We start from the raw sequence: 16,975 nt of genomic DNA, 5'->3' as shown, positions 1-16,975 counted from the left end.
TTGGAGTTTAGTTTGGGATTAAAGTAAGGTGGCTGCGTATGGGGTGTAGATATGTGACGATAAGAGTATAGAATGTACTATGTAGTTCAAGGCAGGTTAATGGTGTCATAGAACATATGGGCAGCTCACATTAGATAGGGAAACAGGGGTACGTGACCAAAACATAGTGCTAGGAAGATCGATGAGTGCTGGGAACAAAGGTGAGAGATAGGGTGTCATACCTCGATTTAAAGGCTAAACTTTTTTTATTGTAAATAATCTCGATGTAACAATTCTCGAATTTTTAGGTATAGTCGTTAGTTATCGAACCCTTTTTAATAGGAATGTCATTTCTAAAAAATTAGTTCGAAGTTGACAAAAATTTCATGTTCTCTTCTTGATAACCAAGTACCTTCGAGAAATAAACTGGACCCTCTAGTGTGTTCTTAACGATGTTATATTATCATTCTAATTTACTTATGTGAATTACTCTGAAATCTCTTATATGCATTTTGATGGTATGATCTCTAGTTACAGATATTTATATGATATGTTAACATGTTTTTGGTTTACATAGTATTTTTATATTTTAATAAATCAAACCATTGTTTGATTTAAAAAACAATATGCATATTATTATTGTCGTGGAAGATTATTGTTGGATGAAATATTTCAGACTTAGTTTATAATTTGTAAAATTTTACTGCATGTTTCTATGCATTATGCGTAGAATAAGTCGTTAGGCCATAAACCCCTTTATTTTGTGCACATGACAAGTCCTTACCGCAAGTCCTTATGTTATATGCATAAAGTCCTTATCAGGTGTACATGTGAGTGTATAGTTAATGGGGACCTACATATTCTGATGTCTGGATTAGGAATAGGCATGGGGATGTGTGACGTCGATAGATGGAAGGTGGTCGAAAATAAAGAGGTCGATGGACGAAGGGTGGCTAAAAATGTTGGGCATCAGCTTGGATGCTCGAGAAATGTTAGGACTTTGAGGGGTTTCTTTTGATTTGTGGTTTAGATGGTTGATTTGGAGCATCGGTGGACAGAGGGTGATCAGAAAGGAAGGGATCGATGGACAAAAGGTGACTGAAAATGAAGAGCCATCCGTTTGGATGCAAGAGAAAACTTGGGATTTATGGGCATTTGTATTTTTGAGTTTGGATGGTTGATCTGGAGTTAAGAATTTGTACTTTACGTATTTTAATTTTTTTTTTATTTTAAATCATGACATTATATATTAATAAAATATATCATATCACATAGTTGTAGCAATCAAATGATAAATAACTATTGTATGTTAAATTTTTATTTCAATTAAACTTTTGAAATATCAAATAGTTGTTTTTGACTAATATAGCAACCGAAGTTAACATAAAATATCATTTGGAATATAAAGTGAAGTGTATTGAAAATATTAAATAAATCCTTATGTCAACATAATGGTCAAAGTGTCGATACTTTTAAGTAAAACAAGTATGCCTATTGTACGTAATAACTTTTAAATTTAAATGGTTAAATCTAAGAAAGAACCCTAAACAATGGAAGCCACTTCACTGACTGACTCTTCTTTTCTTTCTCTATGTATGTATATATATTCTTCTTTTGTAGCTTTCATTCTTATTTTCTTGTGCAACTCAAACTTGATTAGAATGATTGCATGAGAGAACATGCCACTGCCTGCGCCCAATGTCTTAGCTTCGTCTTCACTTGTTGTGGATTTTCCCCTGGAAACAATCATGCATTTAGTGTCCCAGAAATAGATGCATATTAATATTTTAAATGAAGGGTTTGGATCGTATTGCCATTAAAATCTTTTACCTGGGCTGTAAATTTTCCAATCAGCTGGTTCACTTACGGGACTGTCAAAAGAAGATGATCTGCTACCCAGTGAAGATGCTGAGGAAGAACATCCGCTTTGAGGTGTGGAAACCGGACTAGGCGAAAGCTGACGATTCACGGCGAAATACAGGTCCAAAGCAGGCAACGTATTGCACAGTTTCTGACCATCTTCTTCGTTGAATCCAAATCCAAGCTCGATGCAGCCTCTAAGTTCATGCAAATCTTCATCTGTCAACCCATTTTTCCCTCTCTGATGACGAAGAATCTGGCGTCGCCTTCTCTCCCATGCAATGTCTCGAGACGTCTCGCACAACGACAACTGCTTTGACAAATACCTCCTGCTCTTCATCAATGGCGGAGGCACCAATAACATCCGTTTCAACTCTTCCCTTTCCGACTCGCATAATGAAGATGTTGTCGTCCCCTTCGTCATCCCCTCTCCACCTTTGATCATGTCTTTCCACAAACTTGCAGATATTATAAATTTATATATATTATATAAGTTTTTGAAGCTTCTTCTTGTTATTGTTCACAATGGAACAGAAAAATGGAAGCCTTTAACGCCATGTGCTGGGCCGCCGGCAGCAATACTAAAAGCTGAGGCGGCCAGGCAATGGTTTGAAAGAGAAAAACTGAGTGAGGGGTGGATTTGTAATGGAAGCTGTGATGGGATGAGCTATATATTGCAAATTCAGGGTGTTTCAGTTTGTGTTTTTGGGATGATAACAAAAAAAGAAGAAGGAAAACACAAGGCGAAGCAGGTTAAGGTGTAAACTGAAATGGTGATTTGGAACAGTTGAAACAAAGGGCTGGGATGATGATTCGACCATCCATTTGTATGATGTTAGATTTGGTGGATCAAGACGTTACCAATTTTGGGTGGCTGGCCTACGTTCTTCTGAATGTTTTAAACTTACACTCTGCCATGTCGGATGGTTAAGAAAACTATTTGAACTGAACAAACCGATTCCAGCCATCCAACAGAAATCCGCAAAGTTATCTCCTTCAACCAAGCAAGGTCTGCACTTTCTTGTCTCTCGTCTGTCACTTATAGGTGTTGTGTTGTCACTGGGATGTTAAAAATTTACCTAACCTGTAAAATTGACTATAATTGAATTGAGTTGGAATCGTTTGTGACCTGGAGTGGTGGTGATCTGAAATCGAGTCGAGTCTAAACTGATGTTGATTTGAACCCGAGTTGAACTTGGTAGTTTTGGATATGAACTCGACTTGCACTAGACCTGAACCTAAATTGAATCTGATAATGTCAACCGAACCTAATCTGATATGAATATAAATCCGAGATTAACCAAATAACTGATATTACTCAACCTGACTTGTAATTGATTAAACCTGACTTGTAATTGATTAAACCTGTAAATAATTCTTCACTATAAGGTACATGATTAAGTATGATAATTAAATTAATATGGTTACTTTTATATTTATAAATTGTAATCTATAAATATACTCAAAAGCTCTATTAAACAGAACTTATGATTAACTTATGATTGATAAAATTAATAAAAAGAATTCTTCACAATTGAAACAGATTGTTTTTTATAAACATTAGATTAATAAATTGAATTATGATTATTAGATTAATAAATTTATTTCTATAATAATTATAATCATTATATTAATAAATTTACTTTCTAGATTAATGATATGCAAAAATATATTGATTTACTTCCCCATCCCTTTGTAAAGATCAAATCTAAAAAGGTTTGTTGATTTGCTGAGAAGATTAAAAAATTGGTTAATTTGCTTCATTATCTCTTTTCGGAAACTGAAATGGTGAATTGGAATAGTTGAAGCAAAGCGTTGGGACGATTATTCGACCATACATTTGTTAAGTATGACATAACAATTTGGCAATAACTTGATTTTAGTTTGAATGATTGAGATGTATTTTACCAAGATGGCCTAGTCTAGTAGGATGAGGCACTAGATTCCTTAAACAAAGTCAGGTATTCGAACTCTGGCTTTTGCGAATCGAGCAAACTGGGATAGGAGTACTCTCACCTCTGCGGTACCCATTATAGAATAGTCGATCAATAGATTGAATATCAGTGATTAATTCAAAAAATGTATTTTAAAACTCGTAATTATTTTTAATAATTTGGATGAATACAATATAATATTTATTCACAACTTTTTAACCTATTGACAAAACATAGACACCCTGCAGATACAATTGTTTGAACTAAGAGTCATATATATTAAAACATTATCATTATTTTCAATTGAATTATTGTGTCGATGCCAATTTAGGCTTTCATTTGGAATTTGATTTTCATTCATTTGGACTTCCTTTGAAATTGGACTTAATATGAACTTTGGGCCCATTGTATATATTAAAAGATTATTATTATATTTTATAAAAATAAAAAAATATTAAAGTTACAAAAAGTAATAAAAATAGTAAAAAAGAGTCGATACAGTTAACACCTCCAGAACCCCACGCCTGACCACTCAGCTGACGCTTTACCACTGTCGCACCCTTACCTAACATACAGGATGGACCAAAGAGAGACGGCTGGGGAATAAATAGATATTTATTAAATTATTTTTTAATAGCAGAATAATATTTGAATAAACATTTTGTAAGCTTTGCATATGTTTCTACTAAAATTTCTAAACTGAATTTGATATTTAATTTGAGGTCTATAGCTATCATATTTGATTTGATATTTGTAGTATGAAACCTTAACAATATTTGAGGGATTTATAGATATTTATTAAATTATTTTTTAATAGTAAAATAATATTTGAATAAACTTTTTGTAAGTTTTGTATATATTTCTACTAAAATTTCTAAACTGAATTGTGAACCGTTTTGGTGACTTATGTGACCTTCATGATTTGAGCATAACGTCTAGACGTACAAGAGACGTCTCGAATCTCTGCATTTGCAATATCTTCTAATTCTCAAATTACGGTCTCATTTGTTAAAAAATAGAAACAGCTCGGGAAAGAGAAAATCATACTTGGGATGTTGCAGGAATCTTTGGAGGTTGAAGATTGAGATTTTAGGAGGCAAGTTGAAATTCTGGCATTTGGTTGTCTTGTTTTAAGGAATCAACCCCTGCAGCTGCAAATTGTCCAATATCATGTCCTTCAATTGCCTGAAATTCCTTCTCTAAACCCACAGCAAACTCCTCCGGACATGATCCATCACTTTGTAAATAGTCTGCAATCTACATCATTAAATCCCCAACGTTTCTTCACAAATATTGATGTCAAAAGCCAAGGATTCATGAAATGAACTTAAAAGAACAGCAAGACGAGAAATTAAACACACACACACACGTATAATACAGTGTTTTCAGCAACATATTTGCTTCTGTGAGGAAGCCGAACCAGATCCTAAGTTTAAACGAAAGCTTTTTTGAAGTTTGAGGAAACGACACAATTGGCACTTACATGATTGCCAAGAGCCATGCCACTTAAAGCTGCCGACTCTAAATTCGAGCCTAATAACCAATCACCGCAAATTCCAGCCCTTCCATGCGGATCAAAAATACACGGAATACCAGGAGTGTTAGTCGGAAGAGCTGCACCCCTGCATGTCCACAGTGAGAGAAACGAATTCAAACAAATTGCAAAGCAATCCCTGATTCAAATACTAACTCATATGTCAAGTATGGCAACCCTTCTTTATTTGATAATTAACAACAGGCAATTCCGAATTTCGAGTGTATCATAATAAAAAATCAACAATTTGTCTACAAGTTCAGAGGAGTTAGAATTTGACCATAGCTGGACTCTACTGTAAATAGGTCTAGGCAGTGATCCTTTTGATAGTCCGAGTGCAGCTTCAACGCCCTCAAGCATGCTTGTTTTCACCTTCCCCGCTGTTTGAGTAGGTATATTTTCCTAGAAATGCAATTTCAAAAACTCAACACATATTTAACGAGGCTCCCAAATACTACACTTGAAAACACAATACAAAAGTAATAGTACGAAGGTTCAATATAGAATGGGATAGCGATTGTCCATAAGAATCACAAAGCTTTTCTTCGGTTCAAAACTAACCTGAGGAACCTTGTTTTGTTTTCCGTAGGCTGCAGTGCTGAAAAAGGTCCAACAGTGAGGACCATCACTCTGAGAACCCGAAAGCTTCATTGAATTGTTTGCCATCCAAGATACGGAATCAACTCTCTTAACAAAAGCTCCTTCAAATGTAACTTTACCATCTCTCATTGGAAGGGCATGCTCAAATGCTGCGAGAAGGGCCCATATCGAACTCAATTCTAGCCTCTAAAAGAAGAAGAAGTTGAGAACATCGGGCTGCGTTGAAAATGAGAATATATCCAATAACAATAAATATATATACCTTCATTTGTCTGGAAATTAGAGGTAATCCAGATGAAGCAAGCAAGCGATTTGCACATTTTCCTGTGAATTACATGGAAAAGCTGTTACTCAGACTTGGGTGTGATGTTGGATGTATATGTCCAAAACAAGTATGTTCAACTTTTTCCATGTTGGAAGGTCATATCCCCGTACTTGTCCAAAAAATGTGCCGAACATGGGGTCTGACATCGGTACAGTAAGAAACTGAAGTTCAGGAACTAGAACAACTAATTGAATTGCATGTATGTTTAAAATGATTAAACAAATTACCAAGCCAAAAATTATGTTATGAAAAAGGAGCATAGCCATCATCCTTCAGACCTATCAATCACAAGAGCTCGAAAACCATAATGTCCTAACCTAAATAGTTGGAATATTTAGTTTTTGAGTCATCCTTTTGTATGGATACACCTTTTGTAATCCTGGAAAAAAAGCTTGTCCCTATCCTCCGAGCATACCTTGATTTGCCCTCAAACAAATATAAAAATATGCCATAATGTGAGATTGTCACCTATCATCTAGAGCTCTCTCTGCATGGTCAGCCCTATCTAGATCTTGAAGGTAACAACACCAGTAAAAATATGACATTCATAGTTTATTCAGTGCATGCATAATGTTAATTTCGAACCCTATGATGATAAAACCATAATGTATCGTTCCTGTGCAAATTTGAATTGAACAAAAAACTCGGGACAGAAGAAACAAGTATTAAGGCACAAAATTACCATTATGAGCAATAACTATTGCATCAAATTGCCCACGAGGTTTTCCGTTCTCACTCAAGTACCACATCCCATTAAATGGCTCGAGTTTACTTATCCAACAAGGTCTCTCTACATGGACCATAGAAGCCTGCACTAAGCATCAAATTTCTCAGATATAACCACTGTTAAAATGTCAACCCAATTAATCACCCGAGCAACAGAGTCCAATAACGACAAACACCCCTCTAGACAATTAGTATTTTATCTGTTTCTGATATGAATTAACCTTTCCATTCAACTAATAATAAAGTTGTATGAAAATCAAGGCAATTACCTCGGAAAGCAACGAATCCGCTAAAGGGCGCATCCCATTAGCACCTATAAACCTTGGTGGTGATGAAGGAAGAGGAACAAACTGACCCCCTAATTCAAGCTGACCAACTAAACCTTGCCACTGTCGAACCAAGCCTTTCTCCATCCAATAATCAACTAGCTCGGCAAACCGAGAATCACTCACAGTAAAAAACTGAGCAGCATGATCAAATATAGCTGCTGAGGATCAATGACCCTAGTTCCCATTCTTCCTCCCAAACCATGCATTCCCTTTTATGCCAAAAGACGACAAGAAACCACATTAATTGCAATCGTTCAAACTACATTACGAGATTTTAATGCAAGTGGTTGAACTTCTAAATTTTCTGGGAAAAATCGCACGCAAGGGATTGGGTTACATTGATTTCAGACTAAACTGCTAGTCTACAACATCTAATTTATAATAATCAGGCATGTCAAAGCCAAAGTCTCAATTTAAATTCAATGAACACTGGAATTTCACCTATCAGAAGAAAAATATTGAGTGACAAATACCTGATTAAAGAAAACTCCAGGGTTTAATACGGCATCAAAATAATCTTGGATTAGAGAGTTAGGAGAAAACAATTGATTTCAGCTGTTCAAACCGTTCTTCCAATAAATACACAAACAAAAAGTAAAATTAAACAACTCCAAACTTATATTTATCTATACACTCAAAAATTTAAAATGACATGAACATTTCTTTACATTCACTAAATGCAGTTTTTATTCAGAAAATCCCATAGTCACCTACGTTTTTCAAACAAACAACAATAAGAACCACCAAAACTTTTTTTTAATACATATTTTTTTATAGAATTTTTTTTTTTTATTTCATTGATCAAAATTACCGTGTCAAAAACAGTGGACTTGACACCTCTTTTCTCCAAGCTCAAAGCACAAAGAAGACCAGCCATTCCTCCACCAATAATCCCCACGAGAGGGTCAGCTGAAACGCCTGCAGCAAACTTGACCTGCTCCTGAGTGAACGTTTTCTTGAGAATTGACCTCCTGGAAGTCCCATACGGTTTTCTTTTCATGTTCCTGGAGGTGGGTATTTGTGGGTTTTTGGAGGGTTTTCTGGGCTCTTGTGAACTGCAAGTTATGGTAAGAGGTTTGGGGGTTTTAAAACATTTTTGGGTTTTGAGAGGGAAAAGAAACGGTGAAGAAAAAATCGAGAGAGTTGAAGGTGCCATTTTTTTTTGGAGGGAGAGACGACTAACAACAATCTCTTCTGTCTCTTATCCTATAATGTACATATATTCTTTTCACTTAATTTCGACTAAAAAATATATAATATCGTAAAGGATTAATATAAAAAAATAAATGTTTAAATTATATATTTTTTAATTTAGGTGTCTGATTATTTCCTGTCAATTTAGATATTTATTATTATTTTAATTGTCTTCATCTGACATAATGTTGAGATAAGAATTATGAGATAAGCTTTCTACAAATAGATAAACTTTTCTAATGTATTATTATGGTTGAGAAAAACCTAATATGAAATGAAAAGAGAATTACAGTCATCACAAAAAACAATATTCAGGTTAAAACGAGGCATTTCATCAACATTAGAATAATTAACTCCTTCATATACATAACAAGATTATAACTTATGGAACATATACAGTTCACATCAATGCAAACCACTTGAAAAACAGTCATCACTGCTGGAAAAGAAACGGGGCACCACTGAAAACTCAACACCATTTTCCTGCTTCAAAAGCCCAGAGATTTTCATGACTGAACTGCAATGTTCGCGTTACTATGCTCCGGGATTTTTGTTGGAGCAGCTTTTGTATCTCTTTTACTTGTTTCACTCGATCTTTCACCTTGCGAGTTCCATTGCTGTTGCCGTTCTGTCCACTGACCTGACTCTTGCTTTTGACCTCGTTTGTGGTAGTGCATCGTTCCATATGGTTGCCGAAGCTGTGGCGGTGGGCTCGGCAGCAAGTTTTTGCCTTGTCAACTGGAGTTGAGTTGACTGCGTCGCCGCAGCTCTTTCTCCGGGTAAGATTTGGTGACTTTGGCCGAGTCAGTGGCAGCTGAAATGAAATAAAAGCAAGAATGAAAGCTGCAAAAACAATATAAAAGCTTTCGAACAGAGGTGTATACAACAGACATCTATTTTCTCTGAGTTTTTCTTTGTAGCAAGTTGGCATGGCTTGGTTGAGAGCCTTTTTCAATTATTAATTCCTTTTCACCAACAGCATCCTAAACGAATTAACCGGGTTTCATCTTTTTTCCATGATTTTTTTTTATTTTATTTGCACTTCAAGTACACCAAGAAACAAGGACAAAAACTTCAAAAGCATACCTTCTTCAGTTCAGCCTTCGGCGGAGGCCCTTCGTAATAGAACTAGGTATTGGATTTGCTTTGATAACCATGCTCTTTCTAAGCTGCTTAAGAGCTGCTTCCTGCTCTTCCTGCAAGAAAGTAAGGAGGGTTCATTTTGTTAATTTTTAAAATTTATATAAATGTCACATATATCACTGTTTGAGGAGAATGATTGGTATAAATATTATGTAAAGACATCTAAAATGTCATTTACCTTGGTCCTCGCCTCCCACTGGCTTTTCTCAACCTCCAAAGCATGCTGTTTTTCCTCTAACTTCTGGTAAAACTGGATGAAATATACATACAAAATGAGGATAAATAGAAAACAAATGACTGAGAGAAAGTGTGCAAATAGAATCCGAATATAGACTTTTGAGCTAAGAACGGACCTCCCTACGCTTCTCGGCACGCTGGGCACTTCTAAAAGTTGGAGAAGTTCCAATAGTTACCCTCGATCTTGCAGTTTGAGCATATGCAGCAGTACTAGACAGAGTTAAGGGAAACTCGACTGAAACAATATATGACAATTAAACCACCACAAACCCTTTCCCTAAAACAGATAGCAAATAAAAGAGAAATATGGATGTACAGATCAGGTAGGACCGGAAGCAGTCCCTTGATATAGTAACAACAAATTCATAGAGGATACGTTGAAGCAACAGACCAATTATCTTCTTCGTCAGGATGCTTCCTCTCATAAGGTTGCATGGGCTTCCTTGACATCGTAGGAGTTATAGGATTGTTTGGCTGAAAGAAATGGTCAAAATCTAAAAGATCAGCATCATGCACATAAACAATATCGGTTATTGTCAATCATAATATCATCAAAAATATGCAGGTCAAAAACAGTGTAAACCACAGATAATAATAACATTATTTCCAAGTTTCCTTCAGAAAATTCCCTACAACCATATTTGGAAATCTCCTACTGCATTGCTAATCGGCATTATTCTAACCAGATTAAATCTCAGATTGGATCAGATTCAAGTCAATGAAAGCCCATATTGTATTCACCATATAAGAAATTTCATCCCTACACGAGAATTTTACCTCCAAATCCTTTCCAGCAATAGGGGAGGTTGTAGAGTTAATATTTTCTATGCCATTTGCACCAGTTTTTGATGCAGCGGTGCTTAACTTCTTATTGTCCACGGAATTCTGATCGTCAGCCTTTCCATTTTTCTCCTCAGGGGAGTTGGTACCAAAATTTGTGCTTTTAACAGCTAACACATCTTGCTTCTCATGACCATTCTCAAGGACCGACGTTTCCACTGTGCATCTTTTGACCTCATAGTTATTTGACTTGGTGCCTTGCCATACTCTTCGATTACCATTAAATTTCACTGCACCGTTTGGCTTATTGTCCATGCGCACGTCTGTGAGTTCCCTCCCCATCGCACTGCATTAGGAAAGTTCATTCATTCACTACAAATACAATGGAACTTCATGAAAATAGAAAAACTAATCAAAAGACCGATAATTCATTTCAGCATGGTCTCGACATGCATAAGATGTTTTGAGAATTTGAAGAAAGGGACCACCGCTGAACATGCATGACATATAAAACTAGCCTCAGCAGGCAATTTCAAGCTGCCAAAACAAAAACTGTAAAAAGGAAGACAAGTACTACATGATTATTAGAGATCTATAACAAGTTTCATCGACTGAAAACCCAGACATTGCAATAAACCTATTCTTCTTGTAGATCGGCACATGATTCGCAATATAAATTCCACATCTGCGGCTAAAACATACAATCCTAGCTGAAATTAACAGCAATTACATCACATTCACTGTTATCTAGTTTTCTCTTGATGTGGATGCTTCCCCACAGTCATAACATGCATATCAAGTGATAAAAGTCTTTTCTTCCATGGTATACCTTATGTTTTCAAAACCTTGCAATATTTTCATTTTTATTTCAACCTTGGGATACAAAGAAGGTGACCAAGGGATTTTCCAAAGAAAAAAGTAGAACTGGATTTTGTGTGATAATTAGGAATTTATCCTCTAACGTAAACTCTACTGCAAATATATTTACTGGCAAGCATTTCACATAAAACAGACTTAAGGGGGGACTTCACACTTTACTTAATGAAGCTACAAAAATCCACAAATACAACAATTGTAATCCAAAATGAGAAAACCCAGAATTATGAAAAACACCAGATGGATAAAAAAGAAAACGAGAGAATTACCAGAGCTCTTCATTTTTCAGCCAACTTTCACATAAAAATACACCAAAAAAATTTACCTTTAAAATAGCTTACATTAATAAGAAACGGGCAAAAAAAACACACAGAAAGCTGATGAGAAAGAAGCAAAATACCTTAAAATGACAGCAAAAGAGAAAGAGGAAAATTCAGTGAAACATATCAAATCACATTGGTCGTGTTAAAACCAAAAACCCAAGCAAGAAAATGAAAACTAAAACAGAAACCCAGAAATTTAAACAATAAAGATAAGAACTTTGATAAATGTTAGAAGTATCTCACAGTTGTTTTGCCACTAGCTTGATCTTGAAACCCTTTTCTTCTCTCTTCCTAAAACAGGCGGAATGCTTTCTGCGATATTCCTTTTATTAGCTCTCGGGCTTTGAAAGCTGTGTTTTCTTTTTCTTTCTCTTTTCTTTGTAATACTGTTTAGCTGTTGATTATATATACAAGGGACAGCTTTTTTTCAGTTTTTGACTTTAACGCCATCCTTTTGTTCCTTCACGGCGTTACATCAATATTATAATAAACATTTTTTTGGGTAAAGTGCACAAAATGGTCCTTCAATTATAGAACATTGCTTTGTTGAGTTTATTGACTATTAAAAGATACAAAATGGTCCTCCAACTGTAGGGTGTTGCTTTATTCAGTCCCCGCTATTAAAAGTTACAAAATAGTCACTCAACTATTCATATGCTTCAAACTCGTCCTTTTCTGTTAAAAGATTGACAATCATCTAAGTTGAACGTTAACCTGTTGCCTAGGATATGATAAAATATGATCTCATAACCATTTGAGTTGTATTATATAGATTGAATTCTCGTTTTAATAATGTTGTCGAGCTAATGTTTAAAACATTATGTTGTCGAATCAGTGTTGAAAGAAGCAGTGGTGCTAGTAGACATCATTAAAATATGATTTTATCGAATCTCAATTAGCATGTTAACTTACAACTTAAACGGTTGTCAAATTTCAATGAAAAATGAGAGTTTGGAACATATGAATATTCGGGTGACCATTTTGTAACTTTTAATAGTCGAGGGACTCAACAAAACAACTTCCTATATCGATGGATCTTTATGTTACTTTTAATAGTTAATGGGTCATTTTATAACTTTTCATAGTTGAAAGGGTCATTTTGTAAATAGTTAGGGACTTAACAAAGCAGCAATTAATAGTCGGAGGACCATTTTTATATTTTATCATTTTTCTATAACTCGTGATTTTTAATCTATTGATTAACTAGTGTTTCATCCCATTAGATTAATTGATTGTTGGTTATTTTTAATTTTTTTCGTTTAGCCTTTACTGTCTTATTTAAATCTAGTAAGTTATTTTTATTACAAGTATATTAGATCCATTAGTTAGTTGAATAGTCAATAATACTTATATTATCAAAGTGAATTCTAACTTCGACATTTATCTTGAAAATGTAATATCTCCCTTAATAGAAAAAAATACTAATTATAGAAAAATGTGGAACAATATTTATTATGTTAAATTAATGTGCTAATCATTTCATATCTTTAATTAAACTTCTTCCACGGACCAAATTATTAATTCCGTTCAAAGAGACCACAGTCAAGTTCTTTCCAACTACAATTGCAAAGAAAACAAGCAAAATTAGGTATGGAGTTTATTCTAAGCAATTCGGGGGATTATCTTTAATAAATAATTTTAAAAAAATTAAGGATAAAATATATGTCAGATCATTTAATCATATTTTTGGTAATAAATGAATTATATTTATTTTTATTACAAACAAATCCTTTAATTAAAATATTGGTATAAATAAATTATTATATCATTAAAATTTGAAACATACGTCTAACGTGACTGGTAAAATAATATTTATAGTCCATGAAACTTATACATTATATCAAATTTTCATAATTTATATAATAAATCATTTATGTTTAAAAAAATCTATTAACTTAATATTTTTTATGCGATATTATCAAACCAAGCGAGGCCATCAGATAAAGTAACGGTTGAATAATGGTATTCTTCCATACAAAAATATCTAGTTACTGTTAAACAGTTATTATACCAAAAAAGTAACAGAAAATTAATATAATATTTCAAGGAAAATAATAAACAATTTAAGACAAAAATATATACTAAAATTATATAATTAGTATTAAATTTATTAAATCATTTAGAATCATGAGTAAATTAATAAATTATACTACTTTTAAGAACTAAAATTATTATTATATCAGATCACATCATTATTTCATCTAATATTTTAATGGATAGTGACATATTTATAATTATTTTTAAATTAAATAATATGTTTATAATTTTTTTTAAAAATATTCTAACCATTAACATAAACGTAATCAAATTCAAAAATTTAAATTCGAGCCAAAACTAAGTTATCACACAATTTAATAAATTTAAAATACAAATATCAATACTCATAACCTCATATTTTATTTATTATTTCCATCAACAAATTTTATTTTTAAATAAGACCTCGATAATCAAGCTTTTCAAATAAGAACATATTATATAGTATATTTTTTAAAATTTTATTCATGTTAACTAATCACAAATGATTTAAATAAGAAGAATTATTCTTATTTTATTTTATGCTTTTTCAATTTTTATGTAAATTATCACTTTTTAAAATAATATATTTTTTTAAAATCATACATAAAATTACGTATCGGTCACCTATAGTTAAAAAATTAATGGTAATATTGACGTGTTATCATAAGGTAGTATATGTTCAAAGTTTATCAACCATTTGACATTAAATACTCATACATTTGACATAAATGGTGCTCAAATTTGGGACCTTAATAAATAATAATAATTTTTTAACTACTAAAATCGTTTGATTCGTATAAATAAAATAATGATTGAATGACTAAATTCGTAATTTATCTTTTTGTTTATGTCATGATCGAAAGGGAAATATGTAACGGAAACGACGTTGGTTAACGGCTCTTTTTTCCCTAAATAAATTAACGGCTCAAATTTCCTGAACCGACGTGGGGTTAACGGTGGTTGACACTTGACAGTGTAATGAAAATGTCCGAAGTGTTTGGATTCAAATCTCAGAAAAAGATTTTATCTATTTATTTATATTTTAAATTTTGTCGAAGCGTGCATCTTGTTTCAAAGGTTGTTTGTCGGAGATTCCTAAAAAGAGAGACACGTTATTTAACAATATTTGTCCATTGTCACAGAAATTTGAATGGTTTTCATCTCACCATATTCCACAATAAAAATATTTTTATTTCAATTTGATTTTTGGGAAGGAATTAGGGTTTGAAGATGGGGACCCATTATTCGTTATCATGAAATTTTGTTTCTTTCCTTCAAATACTGAAGCTTGTTTTGTGGATGGTGCAAATGTATAGGGTTTTTCTTTTTTTTCTCATTCTTGACAGTAAAAAGGTGGAGCTTGGAAGGTGGGAAAAAAGTTGTAAAGCGAATAGATTTTGAATTCAGTATGAGAAAGTGGGAGGGAATTATGGAGGATGGTGTGCAACTAAATTTGGGAATATGGATGGTGCTATTTATTATAGCTCTCTGTCTCTCTAAATAAATATAATTTATATAATTTAAAAATAATACATTCAGAAAATTATAGTATCACATTAACAATAAAAACACATCCAAACTTAAATAAAAACAATCAAAATAATACTTGAGTTTTAATAATGTATCAAGTAATTTATATGGTGTAAACTCAATATTTATAATATGCAACTAAGAATTAATATTTAACTTATTTATATACTTTTTCAATTAAACGAACCTAAGTTACAATTAAATGGTCAAATGGATATTTTATATTAATTTAGCATGAGATGTCACCTCTAATATTGAACAAACGGTTAAAAGCTTTCAATTGACATCTCTTCCCTTCCTTAGGTTGTGGGTTCAGTGTTTATTAGAAGCAAAATTCTCATTCCTATCCCTCTAGATAGAAATTATTTGAAAATAATAATAATAAAGTATTTGAATCTAACATTTATGGCTTCAAAATATATTCTTTTAAGGAGTGATTTCACAAAGTCTTACTCAATATTTTTTAGGTTACGGTATTAATATATCCTATAGTATTGATATCTCGAAAACACTCTTTAAAGTTTTGGGTATTTTTGAAGATGAAAATCGATACATATTCCTTAGGCATTAATATTGTTCATCTAACACCAATTTTCTTATGTTAGTATTGATACAACGAGTATCGATACCCTCTAATGTGAAAGCATAAAAACATATCCTTGCAATACCAAATTGTTTGTAATTTATGTAAGTTTAAAAGTATTGGTGGTCATGTATATTTATAGGATCTTACTCGTATTTTAATATGTAATTTTTATTATTATTTTGATTTAAACTTTGTTGTTTTAGGCTCAAATTCTGAATAAATATTATTATAATACTATATTTTTCTTTCATGTATTATGGGTGCATGATTTTTAAAAGTAATTTGATATTTTTTTCTTTTATATTGAACTGATGGAGTTTTAAATTTAGCGATCGCCTACTCATGATTGGAAGAAGATCTATATGAGATCATAGAGGTTGCTAATCAAAGAAAATCATGATCACTTTGTTTTTTTTTACATCTGTTTACTGCATTTACTTTCTTGTTTATGTGTTCTATTACAACAATTTTATTCATTAGTGTTATTTACTTTATGTCGAGTTTGCAATATATTAGCAATTGAGTTAATTTAGTGGGTTTTTTACTTAAAAATCACGCAAAAAATAATTACTTACTAAAATAACACCAATTTATCATTATTTGTCGATCTAGCACCTATTTCTATTACGTGACAAAAAAGCGTGTTCCACATAACGCGTCTTGCCCAAGTGGCATCCTACTCAGCAAAGGTGCTTTATGCAAAACGTGCATTATGCAAAACACATTTTTTTTAATTTTTAAAAATAATTAATCTACAAGTTATAAACCAAAAAATAAATTTTGATTATAATATAAAATGTTAATTTAAATATAACATTAAATATATGAAAAGATAATTCAAATATAACATTAAATATAACATTTGCTTATGTGCCATATGCAAATGTTAATTTTTTTTATAGGTTGCTTTTCAATATGATCTTCATTATCATCATCTTTAACGACATCAGCTTCAACTTATTGTGTAGTAGTCGATGACGAAAAAGGACCTCGGTAGAAATAA

General features: G+C 32.7%; 1 protein-coding gene and 2 pseudogenes across 1 annotated transcript; all 3 read right to left on the bottom strand.

The window, feature by feature from the left end:
* Nucleotides 1–1,635: 1,635 nt before the first annotated feature.
* LOC120207887 lies at nt 1,636–2,284 on the bottom strand. Its single transcript, XM_039207294.1, has 2 exons — nt 1,810–2,284; nt 1,636–1,715 (listed from the first exon to the last, which is right to left on the bottom strand). Exons 1-2 carry the CDS (start codon nt 2,282–2,284, stop codon nt 1,636–1,638), a joined length of 555 nt encoding a protein of 184 aa, XP_039063225.1.
* Nucleotides 2,285–4,641: 2,357 nt separating this feature from the next.
* Nucleotides 4,642–8,477, bottom strand: LOC120207888 (annotated as a pseudogene).
* A 338-nt stretch (nt 8,478–8,815) lies between these two features.
* On the bottom strand, nt 8,816–12,237 carry LOC120207884 (annotated as a pseudogene).
* Between the last annotated feature and the right edge of the window lie 4,738 nt (nt 12,238–16,975).

Source organism: Hibiscus syriacus, unplaced genomic scaffold, assembly GCF_006381635.1.
Source record: "Hibiscus syriacus cultivar Baekdansim isolate YM2019G1 unplaced genomic scaffold, ASM638163v2 tig00015435_pilon, whole genome shotgun sequence".
Classification (NCBI taxonomy): domain Eukaryota; kingdom Viridiplantae; phylum Streptophyta; class Magnoliopsida; order Malvales; family Malvaceae; genus Hibiscus; species Hibiscus syriacus.
Note: the sequence above shows the minus strand (reverse complement) of the source record. Positions and strands in the feature narration are given on the sequence as shown.

Coding starts and splice junctions, on each gene's coding strand:
- LOC120207887 (XM_039207294.1), bottom strand. CDS start 2,284: ATGATCAAAGGTGGAGAGGGGATGACGAAGGGGACGACAACATCTTCA. Junction 1,716..1,809: donor TTGGAAAATTTACAGCCCAG/GTAAAAGATTTT, acceptor GATTGTTTCCAG/GGGAAAATCCACAACAAGTG.